The sequence below is a fragment of the Rhagoletis zephyria genome, unplaced genomic scaffold (assembly GCF_001687245.7).
Source record: "Rhagoletis zephyria isolate East Lansing unplaced genomic scaffold, Rhagoletis_zephyria_1.1 Rzeph_scaffold_01463, whole genome shotgun sequence".
Classification (NCBI taxonomy): domain Eukaryota; kingdom Metazoa; phylum Arthropoda; class Insecta; order Diptera; family Tephritidae; genus Rhagoletis; species Rhagoletis zephyria.
Genome location: NW_016158547.1, coordinates 105,576 through 125,499, shown reverse-complemented (window position 1 = coordinate 125,499; position 19,924 = coordinate 105,576). Strand labels below are relative to the sequence as shown.

Genomic DNA, 19,924 nt, shown 5'->3' with positions numbered 1-19,924 from the left:
TAAATGCTACTCTAAATGTACATTTATCCATACAAAATACGTCACCTAAATGCAACTCCATTTTTGCATTTAGAATCTAAATGCTAAAAGCAACCCTGTGATCTTCCAAAATTTCCCCGATTCGAACCATGAACGAAAGACACAAGATCACGTAAGAACAAGAGAGTGAAAAAAGTCGATTTTTTTTTCGCGGGTTCTACGCCATCTTGTTTCACTGGAAAACGAGGGAAAAGTAAACAAAGCAAAGAAAACAACGAAAACCAAAATTAGCCAAAATTATTGTCAGCCACTTTAAACGCACAATTTAGGTAAAATGATGCAACAAAATGCTTTAAAATGTGTTGTCATGTTGAATTAACTCTTCGAGCTAAATGCGCTAAATGTTCTTTTACGCGTAAGCAAAAACAGCCCATTAACAACTTCTAATCTAAGGGTTAATGACATAGTTGAATTTCTCAAGAAGAAATTCATAAAACAATATCAATCTGAGACTTGGCAAAAATGCTCAACTTGGTACAAAGCTAGGGATGCAAATTTTGAGCAGTAAAATCGATACATCGATGTTTCGATGCATCGGAGAAAAGAACATCGAGGCTAAAATACATCGCCAGAGAAATATCGATATATCGATGGTTTCCGATGCTTTGCAATTTGTTAATTTCTAGTTAAATTTAAAGCAATATTGAATACTTTAATAATTATGAATGTATTTTCCTGTATTTTATTATCCTCTCTATATATAACCTTTTTTTATTAGAAATACATACCATCGTAAGATCGTTCGGGCCTAAATATCCTAGGCCTGATCTTGTTGAAATTCTAAGGGATCTTTGGTTCTGTTTTAACGGCTAGGTTATTAGCATTCAGAATGAATCCAACAATTTTGTTGAGCTTAGGGCCGTTTTTTATGAAAAATGTTGTGGAAAAGCAACAATAATTTACAAAGTTAAGAAGTTATAGCTGCTATTTGGGAGATCACCACATCTACTAATCAGACTTATTCAACCGCGCTCACTGAGGAGATGTGGTGGGCTCTGAAATAGCAGCTATAACTTCTACCTTTTGTAAATTATTGTTGATTTTCAATAACATTTTTCATAAGAAACGGCCTCAAGCTCAATAAAATTGTTGAATATAATTGTTATAAGGCCATAAATAACAAAAAAAATTCTGAATGAATAATAACTTTAAGGTCAGTTAAACATACCGAAATAAAGTCGGAGAGACTCCTTAAAGTCGATGTTTAAAACATTGATAAAACTTCCAACGATGTATCGTCAATTTCGCGATGTTAGTAAACTGTAAACATCGGTGGAAAAGATCGAAAATTGAACCGATATTATCGATGTTTCAAAAACATCGATGCATCGTTTGCATCCCTATACAAAGCGCAAAATGTACAAAAGCTTCACTTGAGCAACATCGCAAACCATGCTGACCCTTCACTTTCTAGAATGGATTTTATTAAACTCGCACCACTTCGTCTGGGCCATTCAAAATTAACCCATCTTCACCTCATAGACAGCAATACCCCCATAACATGTCAGTTTTATAACTCCGCCCCGTATCTCCATTAATCACGTTGTGTCAGATTGTTATCCCTTCAATTCACTAAGAAACCATATATTTCATAACGCCGATCCCGTTCAATGCATTTTCAACCCCCCAATCGATAATATTAATAAAATTATAGCTTTCTTAAAAATATCCAAATTATATTACGAAATTTAAATAAATGGCTGCGTTTCTTTATACATTCCGGATAATCTCATTTCACAGCCGGAATAAAAAGAATGTGTTTGAAATATACGTTAACATATCATCAGGAACGTTCTAAAGAATAAGTAAACAAAAAAGTTTATTCCAAACGTTCAGAATGAATAAAGAAATTCAGCCTATATGTCCAATAAATATATCTAATCTGAAAATTTTGAATGAAATACTAAACTACTTATAAGCACTTAGTATTAAGCTCTATTTATTCATCACAAGAAGAAGCTTCAGGCCATAGCAGCCATAGCTTTCTTTACTAGGCTTATAATTTTAATTGTAAGCTTCAGTTTGTAATAAAATAAATAAATTTGTGTGGGCTTTTTATATCTTGATATAAGCATTTGTGGGAAGGCTTCTAAAACGTATTTTTGCCGGATTTAATCACTTAAGAAATTTAGAAAATAGGCTATTTTACATCCAATTACATAATAACAAATATTTTAACAGAAAACAGCTCAATATTTGCTTTAATATTAAAATATCAATAATGTTGCCGCCACAAAGTTTTCATGCAAATGAACATGTAGCTGTCAAACTACCGAATTGCCGGCAATAGATGGCAAGATATAAGTTCTGATATATATTGCTCTTGAAGAGCAATGAGCGGTCTCCATTGGCTGTTTATATTAGCCGTGTTTTATTTGCCCAGAAATTTAAGCTATTAGCTTATTTTGTATGGACGACTTACCCTACATAATTAGTTATATTGGCTTATGAAAAGATATCTTGGCTTGTATATTGAACATGAGGCATTGAAATTCAGCATCAGAAATTTTCTGCACCAGCCAATCAGAAAGAGGGAAAAACTTACTTTGACACTATTTGAAGTCAAACAACTGTCAAAATTAGGCTAACATAGGAAATAAGCTAATTTCGTTTTATTTGACCAAGATTTAGCTATTTGCTTGTGATGGTTGAATAAAACATGCCTATTCTAACATATGTATCAAGATATAGGCGCGTATTCATAGTCTAGCAACTAAGTCGAAACTAACAAAGTTGCAACTTAAATTTAAGTACCAACTTAAAATTTACTTCTATTCATAGTCGCATTTCAGAATTCTACTAAGTAGTTTCGACTTAGTTTACGATATAGCAAAACGAGTGTGAAAATGTATCGATTTTTCTTTACGATATTCTGGAAAAATTACATTTTTATTAAATAATGTCAAGTTTGATCATCCGTTTATGTCATTTTTATTTTCATTGCATGATTATGCAAAAGAATAAAGTATCATTTTCTTGTTAATTGTGTGAAATAGCCAGAACAACCGCAGTGATGTGAAGTCGATGTTTATCGAAAGCATGCTGTGAAACATACAAATAGTAGATATCTAAATGTTATGCAAAAATTTACTTTAAAAGAACTAGCGTGAAACTGACTTATTATTTGAGAATTAATATAAATTATTCCAATTATAAAATTGTGATGTAGCTTTATTCGAATTGTAATACGCATTTAATTTCAACTTCCGATTAAAATGGATCGATCTTTGTAAATTTTAATGGGAGATTATTCAATATTATCGAAATCACCCTCTACCAACTTAATTTTTACATATTTCGTCTGTTTTCCTTAATTTGATAAAATACTTCTTCCTAGTTACGACTTAGGGCCGGTTACTCAATGTCTGGTTAACACTAATCTGGGGTTAAACATCGTTATCGACGTTACCGACTCCCTGTTATATGCATGGAGTCGAAGACGTCGGTAACGATGTTTAACCGCAGATTAGTGTTAACCAGACATTGAGTAACCGGCCCTTAGTTGCAGCTGCAGCCGAAACTAAATTTTAAGTTGGTACTTAGCCAGAAAAGTCGAAACGAATGCAGCGTTTTTGCTGCATTTAAAATGCAACATTTAGCACTTTCGAACATATGTTTTCGAAGAGCGTTCATGCTATAGCATTTAGCAAATGTACATTTACGCGAGTTCGAAATCGTATGCTTTTGACAAACAGCCGTGTTCCAGTCTCTTATTTAGATGCGTATATATTACGATCAATTCTCACGCAGAAGATAATGTGCAAAAACCCTACTGAAAAGGAAAAAATAAATTTTAAACCAAAAATTCAATACAAAAACTTGAATTGTTTTAACCATAACCGAACATTTGTTTGTGTATATATTTATTTGTCGGTGCATTCAATTAAAATTTCCTCACTTAATTAGGAAACAAACCAAACAGAGTTGATCACAAATTGATCCAGATTTCTATCAGTATCAAATCGATGTTGAATTTGCTTAACTTTTCTTTATCCAAATATGTAATGCAAAATAAAAGAAATCTCGATCGGCGATCACTGAAACGCAGCTAGCAACTGTATACTCGAAAAAGCAATGTTGCCACTTTTTCTCTTTAAACCATGTTCGAATCGTGGAAATTTTGGAAGATCACAGGGTTGCTTTTAGCATTTAGATTCTTAATGCAAAAATGTAGTTGCATTTAGTTGCATTTAGGTGACGAATTTTGTATGGATAAATGTACATTTAGAGTAGCATTTAGAGCTAAATGCGCTAAATATGCTTTTACGCGTGAGCAAAAACAGCCTATAAGGCGACTATGAATAGCTTTAGTTGTGACTTAGAATAGTTTCGACTTAGGGCGGTTGCTCAATGTCTGGTTAATACTAATGTCCGGTTAAACATTGTTATCGACGTATTCGACTCCATTCATATAACAGGGAGTCGGTAACGTCGATAAAGATGTTTAACCAGAGATTAGTGTTAACCAGGCATTGAGTAACCGGCCCTTAGTTGAGTACTAAATATGACTATGAATATGCGCCATAAACTTTATCCGGCGGAGACGGGCAGTACGATTTAATCGAAATGGGCAATTATGTATTTGTAAACATTCTGTTACAATATTTACAAATTCGGTACCTTGGCAATCCTGTGTACCAGCCATGCCAAACTCTATAGATATCTCTGTCTAACTGTAGGGAAAAGAAGTATAAACGTCAAAAACACCAATGACTACTGTTGTCACTCTGGTTGTCAGTGTCCAAAAGCAAAAAGTGTGTGTGCGTGGTTGTACAATTATCAAAATGTCTGACATGAATTTGAAGTAAGTGGATTTTCCTTCAATTAGATTTGTAAATATAATATATTGAAAACTTTGGAATATTTTATAATAAAAATGCAACTCAACTATTCTGGTGTAAATGTATAATGTAATATATAGAGTTTAGTGGAGGCAATATGTCGAAAATGTATTTTAAAATGCGTTCACTCTGGGGGGTTGATTTTCGCCATATTGAAATGGCAGCCGCAGAAGGGTCTGGCAGTCTCATTTCTAATATTTTTTTTTTCACCTCTTTCAGCGACGACTTGCTAAATTACGAATTGGGTGATGATATTGATGATCAAGCTTTTTATGGAGCTGATGAAGATGAATTACTTTTGTCAGACGATGGTAAGTTGTAACATTTTCATATAGATTTAAAAATCTAATTACTTTAATAATGTAGAATTGGAAAAAGATGTAACCAAAGAGGTAAAACAGCAAATAAAAGCCGAGGCAGAACAGTGGGTTAATGAACGCATACAAGAAAAAGAAGTGAGACAAATTGGTTCTAACCAAGTCAACGCACAACAAACGATATCTTGTGTTGGCGGCAGTAATGTTAACAAAAAAACCCACAAATTAGCATCTGCAGATGCAACCGAGGTTACTTCTACAGCAGCGCCAATTTCGTATCCGAATTCATTAAAACAAGGTGATGTAATCGATGATGTCTCTACCAGCGGAAGCTCTGCTATACGAGTTGCTGAATTCAAAGAACCTACCCAATCACAGGTTCCCAGAGATTCATTACCAGCGGTAAATCCTTTTTCAACGCAGGCTCAGTCGCAAACCATAACAAATAATGATGAAGTAACCTCAAGCAGTAGCAAAGAAGCTGAAGTGGATCACTCATCAGTTATAAGTTGCAGCACTGGTAATATGACAGACTCTTCTTTTCTGCAGAGTTCACAAGAGAGCGTTAGTGTTGCTCACCTAAGCGCCAGTGACTTTTCTGATCCCAGAGAGGATATCGAGGATGAACGTGAAGCACGTACGAATATAAAAACAACTAATGAAAGAGATTTCGATGCAGTTATTAATGAAACAGCAGGTAAATATCTACTGATTTGTAAAAAATTCGGAAAATCATGTGCCAAGTAATTACCTACAATGATAATATATAGCTTACACCAAATGTTTTGCATTTAACACAATTGAACTCAATGTACGTTGACATTGGAATATTGTATTTTCAGAGAAACATCATTCTCGTTTTCTTCATAGTAAACGCGGTGGAAATCCACTTCTGCGACCCCATTCACTACGTGGATCGTACCATGGTCAAAGACCGCTTCTCCGTTATCCTCCATCTCACGGTAATTTCCTATTGACGACGCACGGGTTTCCCGCAGCGAGAACCAGTGTCATATCTACAACACTAACCCATACAACATCCGCCATCATTCCAGGTCAATTCCCGTTACAACAACAACCCTTACCATATGCACCACATAACACTACACATGGCCCACCTGCAAATTCCTCAACCATGGGACCACAGTCACAAAACCCTAATGCCCCACTTCCCCTTCATCAACACGATCCCATGAACCCACCCATTTCTCATCGTCCTCGGCATCCATATACCGGTTTTCGTATTGGTGGACCAATGAGTTTCCGACATCCGAATCAAGGAAGTATGTATCCCCAGGTCCAACATGATTACAATACAGGCAATGGAGTGCCCTTCAATCAAAATTTCGGGCATATGTCGCATCCACCACGAGCAATTTTTCGTCCTGAACTCAGTGGCGGACCAATGGCAGGTGGAAATAATTCAGGCCTAGTCCCAAGTGGCGGACCTATGGCATTATGCCCTAATATGCGTTTGCCACGGCCACCATTGTCAAATTTACCCCCGCAAAGCTTAGCACCGAATTTCTTGAATAACTCAGCGCACAGACCGCCGCAACCACAATCTCTGCAGCCTCCACAGGCTCCACTACAATTGCCACAAGGCGGTGTTCATCCAAACACGGGTGCGCTGCCATCGCAATTGGCGGGAGGGAACGGCAGTGGCTCTATACCATCCGCCACATTGCGCCCAAGTAAAGTTCTTATCAACCCAAATTTCAAAGGTGGTGTCCAAGCAGCTACAAATAAGTTTATAAAAGAGACACAGTTTATGTCAACAATTAGCAGCCATGTTTCACACTTGCAGAGTGACGATGAGCTTCTTCGTCAACAAGAAGAGTTTATTAATAAAAATCGAGAGCATATTGAAAAACGTCGACATGAACGTTCACCTCTTACCTTGAGACGTAGTCGCAGCCGCAGTCGATCGCGAACGCATTCACGAGAGAGAAGTTTTACGCCACCAAATAAACGGGGTGGCGTTGGTACCGGCGGGTCCGGTTTGCACTTCGACCGAGATCGAGAACGTGATCGCGACCGTGAACGAGATCGCGATCGTGACCGAGAACGGGATCGATTAGAACGGGAAAGAGATCGTGATCGGGAGAGGGAACGAGAGCGTATACCAATTGATCGAGAACGTACTGGAGGAGGAAGCGGAAATAGTAACCTAGGACAACGGGGAAATCGCTTCCGTCGTGGAGATAGCCGAGATCGCAACTATGATAAAAGAAGTGGAAGTTACGGCAAACGTAGGCGTAGTTTATCTCCATTACCTCGTGCTGGAGGAAGCTTTCGTCGTGGTGGTGAACGTGATCGTTTAGACGTATGTTTTATTTTCGTAATATCTTGAATATATTTAACTATAACAATAACTTACTTTAAAGGCTGAAGAAGATGAAGAAACGCGTGCTTATCGATTAGAAATTGAGAAACAAAAGGCGTTACGTGAAAAGATTCTCAAGGATAAAGAATTAAAGCGAAGGCGTGCAGCAGAGGAAAAGCAATACGAGGTTAGTTTTTCAATGGCCTTATACATACAGTGGCGTAAAAGTAAAAAGGGACCCCACATTTTAAGAAGTTTTAACTATTTTTCTTTTGTTCATTTAATGGTTATGAGAAAGTTTACCCTGGTGGGCAGAAATATTTATTTAACTTGAATTCCCAGTACCATCTGTAGGTGACACCTCTTAAAAATTTTTCAGCTCACGGAAAACGATTTTTTCTATTTTACCTCTGTTAACAACTTAACAAAACAATGGAAAGTATATAATTTTCTTGCAATTGCAGTTGCAAGTCAGCTGTGAAATTTTTCACTTTTATCGCAAGCTTTTGTGGAATTCGATGTTTTGAGTGTTGTTCATATCAGAAGTTCAGCTAACGATGACAAAATCGTAAATGATGTGTCTAAATGGTAAATACAATTGGCAAAACATGATATGGAATATATTATAGATAAATTTATGTATCAAAATAATAGTTGGTTTAGGGAGGATAACAATGTAGATAGGTATGTATTTTCGGGGGTAGATCATCTAGAAATGAAAGTCATCTACATAATGAAAAGTAACCATCAAATTAAGAAGAAAACAATATGTAATGAATAAGTGGAAGAAATATAAGAATAATGCAGAACCCTGCAAATGGGAATAGACGGGTTAAGCAGTTTTGGCTATACCTCTTGTTTACTTAAAATTTTTAATAAAACTCTAGCTCATTATATAATAAACTGCATATACATGCTTAATTCAAACATTGTACAAAAATTATAAAAATTCAACAAATTTTCACCAAAATTTCAAACTTATTCTTAAGAAATTTTTAGAAAAATGCAGTCTTATAGGCCATTAAATTTTAGTATGATGAAGTGTAAGTTTCATGTAGCCGTTGATTTTTTAGTATTTGATTTTTCGCATTTTTATTTGAAAAATCTCGCAATTCCGGCAAAAAAAAAATTCAAAACTCAACGGTAATTTGCGGGCTATAAAAGTGCATACCTAAAATTTGTATAAAAATTCTGAAAAATATGTTTGAAATGTTTAAATTACTCATTTGTATGCAGATTATACATACGGTTGTAGCGGCTACAACAACCCCGCCCAGATCGGTTGATATCTCAGTCGTTGTCGTCAAGTTCCACTAACGGCAGCCCTAGGAAGCGTGCAGCCTCTATCGGGTCGGTCCACAAGGACAAAGCCGTTAGAGTTGTCGGGTTTTCCGGGCATGCGAAGAGATGTTTCGAGTCATGTGGGGTCTCTCCGCATGCCGGACACTCATTTGGCACATCCTCATTCAATCTACTTAGGTAGGAGTTTAACCTGCTGCAGTAGCCAGAGCGAAGTTGGGCTATTGTTGTTCGTGTCTCCCGAGGCAGATGAAGATCCGTCTCGTCTATGTCCGGTGGTGGTGTGCCTAGAACGGCATTCACAGGTTTAGAGTCTACATAACTCGAGACTGACTCCCTGTAAATGCCGTTCAGGACCAGTCGGTAAGCTGACGGGTCCAGAGGTTGCTTGATGAACCTCTGGACTTCGTCCGTCAGTTCATATAGATGCCTCCTGACGTGCCTAGGCGAGGGCTCCTCTGCAAGCAGATGTCTGTTTGGGTGGCCACTTCTGTGGCTCCCGATCAGAAACTGCTTGCAGAGCATTATATTATGCTCCTTTACAGGGAGCATTTGCGCCTCGCCGTGCAGGTGGTGTTCAGGCGACATCAAGAGGCATCCTGTCGCTGTCCTGAGTGCGGTGTTCTGTACAGTCTGTAGCTTCGTCCACTGCGTCCTACTAGTCCCTGGCGACCACACTGGCGCTGCGTAGTTCAAAACCGGCCGGCCTATTGCCTTGTATGTTGCCAGCAACGTTTCTTTGTCTTTGCCCCAAGTACTGCCGGCTAGCGACTTGAGGACCTTGTTGCGGCTCTGTACTTTATTGACAATAGCGGTTGCGTGCGCAGAGAAGGAGAGCAGGCTGTCGAATGTTACTCCGAGTATTTTGGGATTATTCACCGTCGGAATTGGTGTGTCATCGACGGGAATTTCCAGCGGTAGCCTGACCTCCTTCGTCCAGGTTGTGAACAGGGTCGCAGAGGATTTCGTAGGGGAGAGGGCTAGACACTTTGCAGTGAAGAAGTGAGAAAGTTCGGACAGATACCCGTTTACTTTCGAACACAGGTCATCAATTCCATTCCCAGTCGCCTTGATCGAGCAATCGTCGGCGTAAGAGACAATCGAGACTCCCTCTGGTGGTTGAGGGAGCTTTGAAATGTAAAAGTTAATCAGTAGCGGGGAAAGGACACCACCCTGTGGAACCCCCTGTTTTATTTTTCTACTCGATTTGTCTCTAAACATTACCGACGAGGGTCGACCACTCAGATAATTTGCCGACCACCGTTTGAGCCTCTGTGGGAGAGAGGAAGCCTCTATATCTTCTAGTAGCGTGGAATGGCAGACGGTCCATTAACTAGTCCAAATGGGCGTTTCTATTATCTTTGCCACAAAATCCATGTAAGTCCAATTTTTAAACTTCGTAAAAAAATTGCAAATTTTTTTTATCAGAATCTTTAGAAAAATTTTGGTGTGCAGCATCGAATGTCCTAATAGAATTTCACATATTAAACTGGCGAAAAAAAGTTCTTGGTCTGCAGTTTTGTAACCCGCAAATTGCAAGTTTGAAGTAGATAACATTGATTTATGGCAAGTTTTTTTTTGCTGACTGTCGCGCTAAAAATCAACGGTAATGCTGGATTTCAACTAGGCATTAAATTGCCAAAATGGCAAATGACGAAAGTCGGGCAATAAAAAGTAATCGTGTCATTCCACTAAAAAAAGTAGTCATTAAGTTCATTTCCAGATGGCATTGTCACCGACATTAAGTTCAGCCGAGCAGTGAAGGTTTTATATTCTTTAAATTCATATGTATTTTCTTATTTCTGTTCGTTTCATTTATGTACTTAGCGTACCTACATATGTGCTTAAGTACATATGTGTACTATATATCTAACATTTTTATGTACGTGCATGTCTAGCGGTAAAATCAAGCCATACGTATATAGTATAAAAAGAAGAACAACTTTGTAAGCAGCTAAGTTTTTAAGAGGGAACGAATAAAGAAAAAGTTTAAAAGCGGCCGCTAATAGAAATTCGCATATTCATTTTTTATTTCATCGAGAACTGTCGCTTAAAGTTTCGAAACAGCATATTTTGAATGGCATAGATTTTCGGTAATTTCAATGCCTAGTCGAAATTCGGCATATGTACTAGTTACTTTAAACTTGCGCATTATTATTCTAAAATGTACGGGCTACAAAACCATCGTACAGTTCTGTAAGTGACGTACATAACTCTTCCTCTTACCGTTCATTCAATATAATTGGGCGGTCCCACGCCCATTTTCTTAAAATTTTATGAAAAATAAATTTTCCTTGAGAGCCATTGTGTATATAAATTTTGAGTAAATATTGATGAACTCCTTAACCACACTGCTCACAAAATCTGCACGTCCTGTACACACACAAATAAATTCAATGCCGCATTTTTGCATAAATTGCTTAAGGTCGAAAATTTGTATGCAATTCCATTAGGCGAGGTATCAATCTATTCGAAAATAAATGTTCTTTTAAATAAATACCACATATTTGGCAACTTTAATAGAAATTTTTGAAATTACCGATGATCAAAGTTGAAAAAATTAAGAAAAATAGGGCTCATTAAAATTTAACAGATGAAAACTCGCAACAAGCTAAGTCTAACAATATATTGTTATACATCGTTTTAAAGGTCTATAAATAGTCAAGCTATTAATAGATAAGTGCATCAAGTACGAAAGTAACGTTTTTTTTTTGTATAGAAAAATTGAGGGTTCAGGAACTATACGGGACCTATTTTCATGTTGTATTTGAACATACCTACAACCTACACTAGGTTTTGTTTCGGGTGTATTTCATGACTTTTTTGTAGCACCGTTTTATCAGCTTTATTACATATCCGAGTATAAGTATACATACATATACACGTAAATACATCCAGAAGATAATTTAGGTAGACCTTCTTAAGTAAAGCCATTCTAAGAGGCCTACCCAACAAGGGATGAAAAAAGTGTTTCCTTGCATGCCTTCTACAATTTACGCCATTTACAATTTACGCGAATGCATAAATTTATATTATTTAGCATTGCAAATGAATTTCAATAAACATTTTAAGTTGCAATAACACATATTTGATATAAACCTTAGGCAAATACTTCAAAGATGTATGATTTTTATAAATTAAAGAAGCAACTTTAAAAGAACTCCTCCAAAAGGCCTTCTGAAGCAAACGTCAAGCTGTGAGGTTATACTTATATTGTGCTCTGATTTTGACTTTCTATTTGCTAAGTTTATTGTCCTAATTCTGAGTTAAAGTTGTGATAAAAAGTGCTTTGAGCATCTTAGTGTGAAATAAATGAAGCTAAGTGAAAGTTATTCTGTTTTATATTAAACTAAATTTAATTAAATTTCACTAGCATACATTCTAATCTTGCCGAGTCATTTGTTGCTATCATTGTTGTTGTATCCTTTGTAGTTAACTGAAATCGTTTTATTTTTCCACATTTGTTTTACTATTTTTGTTTACTTCTTGTCACAGCTGTTTGCGTTGCGTTTATTAAGTGTCACAATCACAGTGATACTCAAACTGTTCGCTTCATTTATTTAAAGCTATTTACATCAGCTCCTAAATTGTTATAATTTTTTTGTTTGTCTTTTTATTAACAAGTGTTGTTAAATCTTTCAATATGAAGTGCGATCTTGATACTTGACACATTAAAAGCGATTCCGAACGCTACTTATCGTGCTGGCTTTGTGATGGTATTTACCATCTGAAATGTGCTGCGTGTAACGAAATCTGCTTCGAATAATAACGAGCCTGAAGTATCTTCCTCTTCCCCCATTAAAGTGGTGGCATCGTCTTCAAAGCCTCCACCGCCTTCCCTATCCTCAACTAGTAACGCAGTAACTCAACCCTCTTCCGCCGGTAATCCAGTCTGATACAAGGAAACTAGTTGAGGTTCCGCCAAAGCAGTCAATCTTTGTCTCTAGAGACTTTCGAAGACGATATAAAGTTTTATATCTCATCAAAAATTAAAACTGTCGACTTAAGCATCAGAAAATTTAATTTTAAATACGAAAGAAATATTGCTTCATTTAAAATTTGCGTAAATTTAGATAATTTTAATGTGCTGCTTAGTAGCTCTTTTTGGCCCCCGGAGCTTCCGTTCGTGAATTCGGATATAGGCCCATAAAAGGAATTAGCTAATATTCCCCGTCATAACACGGAATCCAAAAACTAATTATTAAATCTGCTTTAAGTATTTATTACAAAAATGTAAGAGGCTTAAATACTAAATTAACGAACTTATACTTTAAAGGCCTTGAATGTAATTATAATATTTTTTCTTTCACTGAAACTTGGCTGAAACCTCACATTTTCAATTCAGAGATCCTTCCAAATAATTATCATGTCTATAGACAAGATAGGGAGGACAGAATCGGCGGTGGCGTACTATTCGCTGTAGACTCTTCAATACCAGATGAAGAAGTTAGTCTTCCACCCATTTATTCAGTAAAATTCAAATGCATTCGTGTACAGGTTGGAAAAGGGTGTTTTACTTAGCTCTATGCTATATCCCTCCCCGATCTAACACATTCGTGTATTCACGACTCATCTCTTTACTGAAATCAGTTAATTTATTGACTAAACCCTCTGATTCAATGATTGTGTTGGGTGATTTTAATTTACCAAGCATATCATGGAACGTCATTGACAATGATACATCGTACCTTTCGCGTCTAGTGCGTGCAACAACGTATTTTTAGAGGAGATGGCTGAACTCTGTCTAACTCAGATTAATGTACTTCACAATAAGTTTGGTAAAGTATTAGATCTTGTTTATGTTGACGATGTTGTTGTTGTTGTTGTAGCAGCATACAAGCTCCCCAAAGAGTTTTTGGGGAGTGTTGCTGGAGTGACAGTCCTTGGCCAAATATGAATCTGGGTCGTTCCGGTTACATAGACCCGACTGTCGTGGGAACGATGTTGATGATGCATCTAAGTCCGTTGTAAATAAGTGCGATCCACTAGTTTTGCCCGAAGATGTCTTCCACCCTGCTATGGAGATATCTTACGAAGTTATAAGTGATGGTCAAAATTGCGGTACCCAAGCATACGAACCAAATATTCGCTTTGATTTTTCGAAAGCCAACTTAAAAAAAAAAATCGGTTTACACTCATACTATGTAAAATACTCACTTTTACGTCATAAGCTTTTTGAATTAAACAAAAAGTAAGAAATAAACATTGCCAATCACATGTTAAAATATGTGGTACTTAAATGAGCTCTTAACTGCAGTTAAGCTGTTGGTGGAAATAGGCTATTGACTTTCTTACTTGTTATAGTTAAATTACTGGCAGGCTCAATTACAAGTCCGCTTCTTCTGGGTGAAGTTAGCCTTAATGTTCCCTCCCGGGTATCAAGACACTTTTGTCCCCTATTTCTGAAACCTTGTAAAACTAATTTTGAATTGCACGACTCACTCCGTTGCTTATGCCAGGATTTTAACTCTCATTCCAGCACGTTTGATATATCAGATCCGCTTTTCAGTACTAAGAAGGCGGTACTCTCCTCTCGATAAATGAGTTATTAACATAAAGACAAAATCAGCTGATGAATTTAGTTCTGTTGCTGAACAATTTTTGATCTTGACACTTAACCAACTCCTGCCTATCGTGACTCGGCGCAAAAATTAGAATTGCGGACTGCGCCTCTCGTGCGGATGGGCGGGAATGGAGGGTAAAATCCGTTGGGATTATTATTAAGTACGTCCTATAAAAGCCCTTCTGGAAGGCCTTCCGTGGGTAGCGAAAGAAGAAGCCCTTCAATTTGTGCCATTCCACACAAAAAAGAAAGGAAAAAGGAATGTAGAGTGGAAGGCCTTTTGGAAGGGCTTTTAACTCCTGAAATTATCTACTGCGATATCTTGCAAACAAAGCTCCAAAAATATTTATTTCGGAAGTTTGTTCAGATTTTTTACGAATCTTTAAAGAAATTCATATGAAGCAGTGGACACGAACTAGTAAGGAAATTTCTGTACAATTTCTTGAAGCAAATTCTAAAAAAATCTGAAAAATGTTCTTTACATCCCAGTATTACCTATGTCATTGCTTTATTGATTTCTTTAAGAATTTTTTAACATTTCTCTACCACTCAGTATGCTCTAAAAGCATGGTTTGCAGGGTATACATATACATACGAACAAGAATATACTGGGTGGCGCCGAATGAGCTATATGGTTTGAATTCTTTATAACAGTTTTTTTATTTTACTCTATGCCAACGGGATCCACGCCTGGAAATGACCTGCCAGCAGCGTTGCCGAATGCTTTTGCTGAAAAATCGTCATTGTACCTTGAAAAAATCGTAATTTCGGCCAAAAAACTCAAATTTTTGGTTATAATACTGGGTGGCGCCGAATGAGCTATATGGTTTGAATTCTTTTTAACAGTTTTCTTTGGGGATATTTGAAAGAAAGAGTGTACGTTAACAAACCAAGAACCATTCTCCAACTCCAAACCAACATTCGAAATGAAATCATGGCCATTACACCCGAAATTCTGCGAAAAGTTATGGAAAATATGCTAAAAAGAGCACGTATGTGCGAAGCAGAAAATGGACATCACTTACAGGATATCATTTTTCAAAGCTAATTGCAAAAAATTCCCCAATAATGTACTGTATTTAAAAAAAAAATATAATAATCGCATAAATAAAAAAGTTATAAACCATTTAAACCATATAGCTCATTCGGCGCCACCCTGTACATGCAAATTTATAATGAAATAACAATTTAATTTTGACAAGATACTTATTAATAAAATTTCGTTTTTCCGAACTTTCTGTTCCGCAAAGGAATCTATAACATCATCATACTTCAGGAAAGCAGGACGACATAAAATAAAGTATGTTTATATGGCCATTTCCAACGGTCGCGAACCGTACGTTCGTACGCTTTTGAAGTTCAAAAAACAAGGAAAACATAAATTTTTTTGTTTCGATAACATTTTGCTGGGTATATTTTTGGTGGAAAAAAGATGATCTTTCGATTTCCATTTTGCGGTCGCGAACGTACGAATAATAATGGAAGTCGCTTTTAGCTGCAAAATGCAAGAAACTGCGAAATGAAACAGAATATTCTAGTTAAAGCGATTAATTTTATATTAAAGTGGAATAAAGGTACTTCCCCCTAACTAATTGCGCGTTGAAATATCTATGTATATTAGTTTTTTATTTATAAGCTTAAGTACCGGTCGCGAACGTACGTGTCGCGAGCGTTCGATTTTTCCATCATTTTTATACCTTTCATGAACATGAAATGGTATGAATTTGGTCCAATATTTGTAAGTACCAGAAGAAGAAGATATAGACTCACATAAATGTTTGCCAAAATGATCAGAACGTCGAGCTGAGTCGATTTAGCAAAGTCCATCTGTCTATCTGTTTGAACGCAATTAGAAGAATCTCGCTTCGATGCGAAATTTGGCTAGACGTTCGTCCACCGGAGTGAACGACAGTACTCGGCGACAGAGTCTCTCTCCCACCACAAATCCAAAACCGCATTTGCGCTCCTTTACATGGCAGCTGTAGTTTTCGTCGCAAGGCCCCAGGCATTGCTTGCCTTGCCCCGTCCAAGGCATTTCTTGGATGGCGGTGATGTCAGCTGTTATTCTTACGAGGACGTCAACCAGCCGGACAGAGGCACCTTCCCATTAAGGATCCGGATATTCCAGGTGCATGCCAGCAAATCGTAGTCTTTTAAACGTTTGCCGTGGTCGCCATCATAAGAGGGGTCTCATCCGAGGCATTGTTTCGCTTCTTCACTTGAAGGGGTTTTCGCGCGGCGGGTCCCAAACCCAGCGCACAACCCATTGCTATGACGGGGTGGTTTCGCAACCAAATACACGTTTATATAGCGAGCCGCTTGCTCCAAAACAGACACCCGCTTGCAGGCGCACCTACTGGTGAACAGACGCTGCAGACTTCAGTGAGCCCTTAAACCGAATAAGTCGGAGTGGCCTTACCGAAGCTCCCTCTCATTCTGCCGTCACCCAAGGCTCCACTCGGATAGGTTACCGCATCTCGCAAATGGGTTGCTCACTAGAGTGGTCCAAGAAATCCTTTTTTTAATATTATTCAGTGCTTACGCAAATTTATGTTTCTTTAGCTAAAAGATCGAAGTACACAACTTGATAAAAAAAAAAAGTAAAATTTAGAGGTCGCTCAAGTCCTTAAAATTACTCGTCCCTCAATCCGTGCGCACGCGAAATCTTCTTCTTTATTGGCGCTGTAACCGCCTAAGCGATTTTGGCCGAGTCCAAAACAGCACGCCAGTCATTTCTCTTCTGTGCTAACTGACGCCAATTGGAAGCCAAGTCCTTCTCCACCTGATCTTTCCAACGCAGAGGAGGCCTTCCTCTTCCTCTGTTACCAGCATCGCGGCCCGCGTTGAATACTTTCAGAGCAGGAGCGTTTCTGTCCATTCGAACGACATGGCCAAGCCAGCGGAGCCGCTGAATTTTAATTCGCTGCACTATGTCTATATCGTTGTAAAGCTCATACAGCTCATCGTTAAATCGTCTGCGATATTCGCCATCACCAACGCGTAAAGGTCCGTAAATCTTTCGCAGAATCTTTCTCTCGAAAACTCCAAGAGCCGCCTCATCAGATGCTTTCATTGTCCATGCTTCCGCGCCATACACCAGCACAGGCATGATGAGTGACTTATAGAGTGTGATCTTTGTACGACGAGAGAGGACTTTACTTCTCAATTGCCTACTCAGCCCAAAGTAGCACTTGTTGGCAAGAGTGATTCTCCGTTGGATTTCAAGGCTGACATTATTATTGGTGTTAATGCTGGTTCCCAAATAAACGAAGTCGTCTACTTTTTCAAACTTGTAACTGTCAACAGTGACGTGGGTGCCAAGACGCGTATGCTCTGACTGTTTGTGTGCTGACAGGAGATACTTCGTTTTGTCCTCGTTCACCACCAGACCCATTCGCTTTGCTTCTCTATCCAATCCCGAGAAGGCAGAACAGACGTAGCCCTTGTTTTTACCGATAATATCGATGTCGTCGGCATACGCCAGCAATTGTACGCTCTTATAAAGTATTGTGCCTGAGCGGTTCAGTTCTGCGGCTCTTATTATCTTCTCCAACATAAGATTAAAGAAATCACACGAAAGGGAGTCCCCTTGTCTGAAACCTCGTTTGGTATCAAACGGCTCGGAGAGGTCCTTCCCTATTCTGACGGAGCTGGTGGTATTGCTCAACGTCATTTTACACAGCCGTATTAGTTTCGCGGGGATACCAAATTCAGACATCGCGGCATAAAGGCAACTTCTCTTCGTGCTGTCGAAAGCGGCTTTGAAATCGACAAATAGATGGTGTGTGTCGATCCTATTCTCGCGGGTCTTTTCCAAGATTTGGCGTATTGTGAATACCTGATCTATGGTGGATTTTCCAGGCCTAAAGCCACACTCGATAAGACCTTATAACCTATGCTTAGAAGGTTGATTCCGCGGTAGTTGGCGCGTATGGCGGGGTCACCTTTCTTGTGGATTGGGCAGAGCACACTTAAATTCCAGTCGTCGGGCATGCGTTCATCTGACCATATTCTGCATATTAGCTGATTCATGCACCTCATCGCGCACGCGAAATACCTCAGGAAATTTAAGTTTTGTAAGATCTTATAATAGGCCTTCGAGGCCGCTGAATATACTAGGAAACGCTTTTTTCGATCAGGGTGCTACCCTTTTAGATGTAGCAAGTGGCGAAACGAACGAACTCAATGAGGTACAACCAAACTCGCTATCGTCTATCCGTGCTAGCTAACTTTGTTGTTGCTTTCACATGCAAAATTTTTCGTTAAGCGACCGGAACTCAAACATAGCAAGCAGAGAAGTGGCGAATCGATGACGGCTAATATAAGTTATACCCATATTTGTATAGTTAAATTTAGTGTTCATGTGGTGACAAAGAGTAACATTCACTTAAATTAGTTAACTAACCTACATTCATTTAGGCAAGAATCATTTCAAATGCATTTACCCAGAATTTACAATGAGTAATCAACTTTAACCTTAATTATCTCAAAAAAATTTCAGAACTACTTAGATCCTTTTGATTCTAATCCATTCAAATGTATTATTAAATTAGTTAATATTTTATTTTCCAATATTAAAACCAGTTGCAAGAAATCTTAAATTAAAGAAGTTTCGGTAGCGCTGTTCGAATACTACTTTGAACGAAACAGCTGTTCTCCAATTCGTTTTAAGTGGGAGAGGTGTATACATGATAAAAACATTACAAGGTAAATTCATTCTCTCATTTCGTCGGCCATGATTTTTTTCTGACGTTTGCCAACATTTTAAAATCATATAAAATTGAAAATAAAAAAATTAAATTGTTCACAATTGTTGTTGTTTGAGATTGAAAATGAGAATGTGTGTGTGAGTTTGGGTTTTGATTTTAAAATTATATTGTTGGCAAACGTCAGACTGCCTCTCAATGGTTTTACCTTGTTATGTTTTAATCATGGGTGTATATGGGCAAATGTAAAAATCAGGTAACCTTTGTGTTATTTAGCATTATTTTTATTGTTATAAACTATAACAAGATGATTGCTTTTGAACACAATTCATAGACGTGTACTTGAAGCTTTAAAAAAATTTAGATCAATTTGCTGCATAACTTTTGAATTATAGGTGTTTAAATTAAAAAAAAAATAATGAAAACAAATGATTTTTTTTTTAAATTTTAAGAGGGGCACAATTAATTATGTCATAACTTTTGAAGCACACGATATACTGGTTTGAAATTTTATGTGCAATTAGTACTTATGTACAATGGGGTATAGTCGTTGCGCTGGGTATGCAGTTACAGTTGCATGGCTATACTCAATCCCGACTCTTGCGTCCTCGTTCGCGCACTCTGGGCAACGTGAGCAACCCATGTGCGAGATGCGGTAACCAATCCGAGTGGAGCCTTGGGTCACGGCAGAAAGAGAGGGAGCTTCGGTGGGGCCACTCCGACTTATTCGGTTTAAGGGCTCACTGAAGTCTGCAGCGTCTGTTCACCAGTAGGTGCGGCTGCAAGCGGGTGTCTGCTTGGAGCAAGCGGCTCGCTATATAAACGTGTATTTG

The 19,924-nt window shown here is 37.9% G+C and overlaps 1 protein-coding gene across 2 annotated transcripts in view; it reads left to right on the top strand.

Annotated features, from left to right (window-relative positions):
- The first annotated feature begins 4,760 nt into the window (after nt 1-4,760).
- The window catches only part of LOC108364109 (arginine-glutamic acid dipeptide repeats protein), a 36,761-nt gene continuing 21,597 nt past the window's right edge, over nt 4,761-19,924 (top strand). The window contains exons 1-6 of one of the 2 annotated variants that reach the window (XM_017617677.1): nt 4,761-4,843; nt 5,100-5,191; nt 5,247-5,894; nt 6,040-6,159; nt 6,253-7,523; nt 7,585-7,710. In XM_017617677.1, coding sequence (XP_017473166.1) covers nt 4,824-4,843; nt 5,100-5,191; nt 5,247-5,894; nt 6,040-6,159; nt 6,253-7,523; nt 7,585-7,710 — 2,277 coding nt within the window. In that variant the 5' untranslated portion in view covers nt 4,761-4,823. Of the gene's footprint in view, nt 4,844-5,099; nt 5,192-5,246; nt 5,895-6,039; nt 7,524-7,584; nt 7,711-19,924 lie in introns of both variants that reach the window. The other variant, XM_017617676.1, reaches the window with a different exon arrangement.